At 42.4% G+C, this 7,046-nt stretch overlaps 1 protein-coding gene across 1 annotated transcript in view; it reads right to left on the bottom strand.

Moving 5' to 3' along the window:
- tenm1 (teneurin transmembrane protein 1) overlaps nt 1-7,046 on the bottom strand; it is a gene marked incomplete at its 5' end in the record, with an annotated part of 403,177 nt that overhangs the window by 142,236 nt on the left and 253,895 nt on the right. Inside the window, 1 exon segment of the mRNA XM_084041664.1 lies at nt 1,227-1,370. Within this exon segment, the coding sequence (XP_083897790.1) occupies nt 1,227-1,370 (144 nt within the window).

The raw sequence follows: 7,046 nt of genomic DNA, 5'->3' as shown, positions 1-7,046 counted from the left end.
ATGTACTGCACTTACGTACAATTTTGTGGTGTTTTTACTTCATTATACATTATTACACTTTTACTCCACTACAATTATTTGAACACTTTAGTTACTAGAACTAGAAAACTTGTGAAATGGGACATTCTGCATTATGAGTGCTTTCCACATTTTGGTACTTTAAGTATATTTTTATACCAATACTTTGGTACTTTTACTCAAGTACATTTTTATTCCGGACTTTTACTTGAGAACAGAGTATTTCTACATCGCAGAATTGACACTATTACTTAAGTAAAATATTTGAGTACTTCTTCCACCACTGGTGAGTGTGTGTGTGTATGTGTATATGTGCGTGTGTGTGTGCTACTCTTGTCTTGGTAGAGTGGAATTTTGTATTTTGTATTTGACCAGGATTGTATTTTCGTGGTTTATTTGGACAGCACTTACGACAAGTGCTATTTTATTTAGTGTTCGTGTTTTGCTTTACACACTGGATTTACTGATCACTGCGGAGTATGTTTTGTGCATGAATGCATTCACCACCTGCTATGTTCCCTTTGCATGTGCATGTGTTATTTTGTATTCTATCCATGGGTGTGTGTGTATACCCTGCCTGTGCTCTTCTCTCCATATGATAAGCTTGTATTTTGTTGCCGCCGGGCAGAAACCTTGTATCTCCATATTTCAATTGTTTCGGTTTTTCGTCAATTGACCCATTCAATCCATGTCATTTTAGATTTTTGGCTAAAACCATTATTTTATACTTTGGGCTATTCAAATAGCAGATCTACAAGCTCGTAGCGTGGCACTCGGTGCCGCCCTATGAGCTTGTAGATCTGCTATTTATTTTTGAACAATCGTGAAAAATGCGTGCAAATCTTTGAATATAGATATATGTTTAAAGCGAATATTTATAACTCAAATCTTTGCTTCTAGGAATTCTACAGTTATTTTAAACTGGACCCCCAGAAGCAAATATTTGAGTTAAAAATGTATATATATATAAATTCAAAGATTTGCACACATTTTGACGATTCTTCAAAAATAGCAGACCTACAAGCTCGTAGCGCGGCACTCGGTGCCGCGCTATAAGCTTGTAGATCTGCTATTTTTGAATAGAAGAAAGAAATCTAAAATGACACAGATGCCTTCCCGGCGAGTAGGTGACCATGTAATAATGATGGGTCCTCCTGGCGGTGTGTGTGTGTGTGTGTGTGTGTGTGTGTGTGTGTGTGTGTGCTCACCGCTGGGGATGTTCAGAGCGTGGTGTTGGTCCAGGGACCAGCCTCCCAGGTTGGTGGGGACCAGCTCAAAGCCCTGCATCAGAGCCGTCCTCCTCTCCCATTGGACCACGCCGGGACACGCCTCGTATTCGTAACCCACCGACACTGAAACACACACAACACAGATTTGTATTATTATTATGTTTTTGTCTTTTTATTTATGTATTATGTCTTTTTCTGCCTTTGTTAATAGTTTACAGTAGACTGACAGGAAATGGGGAGAGAGAGGGATCGGAACCCAGTGTGCCCGGACCGCTACGCCAGCTGTCCGGGCCACGTTTGTATTACTACACTTGTGAGGACATCAACATTTGAGGACGCCATTCCACAAGCTTTCCTAATTGTAAACCTCTCTTTAAGAATATTTTTGTTAACCACTAGAGGTGCGGGTCGCTACGCGACCCTTCCGTCTAGTCGCTGGCGCGAGGCTCTCGTATAGTAGGCTGTAGACGTTTTCGACACGCAAACCAAAAGCGAGAACAACAGCAGTGTTTGTTTCGCGACGCAAACCGAAAACGAAAGTTCATCTATCTATCTATTCACACAGGCTCTTGCAGGACCAGAATGTGCGGCACAGATTGATGAAGCAGCCCGCGCAGCCGAGCGAGACGGCGTTCGCTTCAACCCTCCCAAAGAGTCAGACAGACAGTATTTGGATGGGGGGCGGGGTTGCCGGGGTTGCCATGTCCAGGAGTTGTAAGCGTGAAGTGGCGGATTGGTTAGGGAAAGTGCGTCCACGCATGCGCAGTGCGCATCGCGCAGCGTGGTGTTTTTGCATGAAGCTGGTTGCTTGTTGCTCGTGCGCAATCTGGCAACACTGATGCAACCGACGCACGTACAAACATTCTGGCGCATGACTGTAGATTCCAATTGTAAGGTAGATAGAACAACATTTTTTCTTGTTAGGACCAGGAAAATGTTCCCCACAACATCGATTTCTCAAATTCTATTATACTTGTGGGGACATTTGATCCTCACAAGTATAGTCACACACACACACACACACACACACACACACACACACACACACACACACACACACACACACACACACACACACACACACACACACACACACACACACACACACACACACACACACACACACACACACACACACACACACTTAACTGTGAATAACAAGTACGGACATTCTTTATGAAAGCAACAACTTCTCACTTATGTAATAATTATAATTTATACAATAACTGTGTGTAGTAACTCAATTTCATCACATTTGATATGGTTGCATAGAACACATAACAGCATTACACCATGTACAATCAATTACATTTTAATTCATTTTTAATTAATTATACAGTGCACACACGGCACCTAACTCACATCAATTATATTATTTTAATTCCTCCCATACACCAGCACCTTAGACTTTTTTTTAAATAATTGCACACAATTATGTACGGTAAGGTGTGTGTATATATATATATATATACATATATATATATATATATATATATATATATATATATATATATATATACATATATATATATATATATATATATATATATATATATATATATATATATATATATATATATATACATATATATACATATACATATATATATATATATATATATATATATATATATATATATATATATATATATATATATATATATATATATATACACACACATATACATAGGCTCCCAGTTGCTGTCCGCGCCGAGTACAAAAAACTGATGTTGGCCAACAAAGCAACCAAAGGTATGTATACAGTATATGTAAATCATATCTTCAAAGCCTGATCCAACCATAGAGTTAAAAATAATAGAGAGGGCACCCGAAATCTCCTCCCATCCACTTGCATTGAGTTGCTCACCCAGCGCATGAAGCGAATTCACCCCTTCTTCCGGGTTGGAAAGTGTGATGGGCGTAGCCTATTTGGGGACCACTGTGATACGTTCTGCGTCACAGAAGTGACGCGTTTTACGTCACAGAGGTGCGCGGCCCCGTGCGCAAGCTTGTGCGCAAGCTCGTGAGTCGAGCCCATTGGTCGAAAACGTTTTCGCTCGTACATTGTGCAGTGGCTGCAGTACCTACGAATGGCGAACATGTCCAATGCGCTTCAATGCAACCACTGGGTTCTGGGGGCTTGGATCCAACCCAAGAGGCTAGCATCCAGCTTGTAAATTGAGGGTATATAGGAAGTGTGACAGTTCTTATGAATGGCCTGTAGTCTCACTGTTTCACCGCTGTTTCACCCCTGCTGGTTGCAGAAGCAATAGAAGTAGAACAGTAAAAAAAGTTTTTTTTTTAAAGTAAAGAAAATAAATTGCTCTTGTGTGCTAGTCTATGAGATGTAACAAATAAAATCTAGAATTGTGTACACACGGCATATCACACAAGACCACACTGCACACACAACCGCGCGCCCACACACACACACACACACACACATTTACACAGCCGCGTTCCCCGCGTGCCTTGGCGCTATCCTATAGTGAATGAAGAGGCAGATGAAAGGCAGCGTAATGAGACCTCATCAGTGTGTTTACACCCAGGAGGCCTGAGAGAGGAGAGCATGGGGGCCTAATCAGAAGGAGACCTAGAATTAGCCGAGCCTCTCGGCTGTAATGATACCGCCGCACCATGCCGCGCCGCGCCACCGCAGCTAACAACTGTCAACAGTGTGCTCGGCTCAGCAGGCCTACGTACGCCGGGGCGGCAATTCATAACCACTCCACTTTAGCCTCTAGTTTGAGGGCAGTAAACAGTCGACAGATAACTGCCAATCGCGGTGAGTTCCACGCATGCTGCTGCTAACCAAATGTCAGTTCAGCGCCGAGATTCCCAAATAGCGTTGGCATGACAACGGCCTGCACCTAACGGACACACAATCTCTCTTCTCCTTTATTTTGGAGAACCATGTAGACGGAACAGGTCAGTGGGCAGGGTTGCCAGATCTGCTTATTATAATTTCCCCGCAAGATTTTATTTGAAAATAGCCGATCTACAAGCTCACAACGCGTCGCGATGCGACGCGTTGTGAGCTTGTAGATCTGCTATTTTCAAATAGCTGATGTACATGTTAAGGTGCTCATGTGGCCCATAGTCGCTTTTTTTTGGTCTGGTTTTCCTAGACCTGGTTGCTTGTTTCTCTCACAGAATCTGGCAACACTGTCAGTGGGTTCCAAACCTTTCCATGAGGAGGACCCCCACGTGTTTTTGTTTTTATTTAACCTTTATTTATACAGGTGAAAATCCCATTGAGATCAAGATCTCTTCTACGAGGGAGCATATCCATAGCATCTGGCTGCGGCCCCCCCAAAAGTATAGAGGAAAAACCATCTGATAAATGTTTTAGTACATATTTTCTTTTTGGTGCCCCTGGCCCCACTGTGAAGACCACTGAAATAGGACACTCAGACCAAAAACATAATGAAATGAAAAGCGAAAAAAAGGCAGTTGTTGTGGGCTGTCCCTTTTCATCAGCCCCGCCTCCCAGCATTTTAGTCAATTAGCACCAGCTGTGCCGATTCCGTTGCTGCGCGGCAAACTTGCAAACCGTCATTTGTGCTGCTGATAACGTTTAACACCCTCAAAATAGAGGCCCTTGACACAAGCTTGTGTCTCTCACACACACACACACACACACACACACACACACACACACACACACACACACACACACACACACACACACACACACACACACACACACACACACACACACACACACACACACAGAGTATGTGTATGCAAACATGCTGGCCCTCGTGTGCAATGATAGACTGCCGCACCACATTCAAAGTACTGTAACTGTCACATGTCCAAATCACGAATGAAGCCAAAGCATGAACCCTTCAGAAGGGCGGCTCACACAGGGGCCGTGGGTTATTTGGTGCGTTTAGCAGTAGCCATCACACGCTATCGTAGTTAGCTTAAACCACTGGTTCTCAAAGTGGGGTCCTCCAGGGGTCCCTTAACCCATTAAGACCTGAGGCCGCTTCTAAAAAAAATCTAAATCCTAATAGTTTTTCGGAAAAAAATATTTAAAAAAAAATGTCACGATTTTTCAAAAATAGCAGATCTACAAGCTCATAGCGCGGCACTCGGTGCCGCGCTATGAGCTTGTATATCTGCTATTTTTGAATAGCCAAAGACATCTAAAGTGACACAGATGCGTTCCAGGTATCAATGGGTTAAGGGTCTGTAACTCAGAAAGTGTGCAAATGGAACCAAATGGACCCTCTCAGAGTTAAATGAACACCGAGGATTGCACAGTGTAAGTAGGGGTCCCAGAGATTAAATAAATGGTATCAAATACATAAAATACATATTAAACCGGGAGTCCTTGAAATTAAAAAAGACTGAGAATCACTGGCTGAAACGATACAGCACAGCTCATAGACGCTGTGAGATGACGATAATGTCATTTAGATAGCATGTTATTTAGACTGATAGGTTTCAATGTAACGATTATTATTTTGATAGTAATTGTTTAAACTGATGCTGTGACCCTAGTTTACTGAGGCACTACACTGTCTCTCTGCATTTGATGTATGCGTTTACCTTGCTTATTGTAGTCGCTCTGGATGAGAGTGTCTGCTAAATACCTACATTGTCAAATCGTATGATGTTGAATGATGACAGAGACACAGGAGTGATGCACTTGTATGAACAAGCCACCGCCGTCAATCAGTTTTGAGGCTGAAGGCCTGCTCAGGTGTGCAGATGTCCCCGCATGTCTTTGAACTTATTAACCCATTGAGACCTGAAGCCGATTCTACATGTCTCCTAAATCTCAACAGTTTTCTGAAAAACGTATGTTTCCATATCAGTGGTGCTCAAACCTTTTCATGTCAAGGACCCCCAAAATTATATGTATTTGGCCGCGGACCCCCATCAAAATATTTTGTTCCAGGGACCCCCCAGAAGCAAAGATTTGAGTTAAAAATGTTCGCTTTAGAAATATATATATTCAAAGATTTGCACACATTTTCACGATTTTTCAAAAATAGCAGATCTACAAGCTCGTAGCGCGGCACTCGGTGCCGCGCTACGAGCTTGTAGATCTGCTATTTTTGAATAGCCCAAAGGGTAAAATAATGCTTTTTTAGCTCAAATCTAAAAATGACAAAGTTCCAGGTCTTAATGGATTAAACATTCTCACAGAACCAGGGAGCAGAGGTCTGGGGGAAGAGGAACGGCAGAGAGGAGCGTGTACAAGCAGGGAAATCCCAGATTAAGCTCTTCCTAAATCTCAGCCTCGCCGCGCGGAATCGATAATATGATTAGAGAGGAGAAGAGAACACTCGCAGAGGGATGGTAGGAGGAAAGGAGGAAAAGTTACGACGCCGGGAGGAGAAAAAAGTTTCAACAGCAAAGTCTAATGTGTTTATTGAAATGATTGATATTTTGTTGTATGTGTTAGATTAGTTTTTATGCCGTGCACACGCGTCATTCGGGGTCTGAACACGTTACTACACTTTGAAGTTTGAGATTGCTGGGGCAATCTCCCCCAACATAATTGGGGGAGGAAAAAAATATCATCAGAGAATCGCATAGCCTATTTGGAAAAAAAAGTAATTAACTTCTTTTTGCTTTCTATATTATGTGCTCGATGGCGTGTACATTCCAGTTGTAATATTACATTGTTGATTTACTGATGTTGATTGACGCTGATTGATTGTTTGATGTGGCTGTTAAATGGTGCGTGCTTGCTTTCATGACCTGCGCGCCCTGATGAAGTCACACAGGCGTTTTACTGCGTCTTGGATATCTTTTACGGTGTGGCTCTGCAGGAGGCTA

Source organism: Gymnoscopelus microlampas (assembly GCF_963454915.1).
Source record: "Gymnoscopelus microlampas genome assembly, chromosome: 18".
Lineage (NCBI taxonomy): Eukaryota > Metazoa > Chordata > Actinopteri > Myctophiformes > Myctophidae > Gymnoscopelus > Gymnoscopelus microlampas.
Note: the sequence above shows the minus strand (reverse complement) of the source record. Positions and strands in the feature narration are given on the sequence as shown.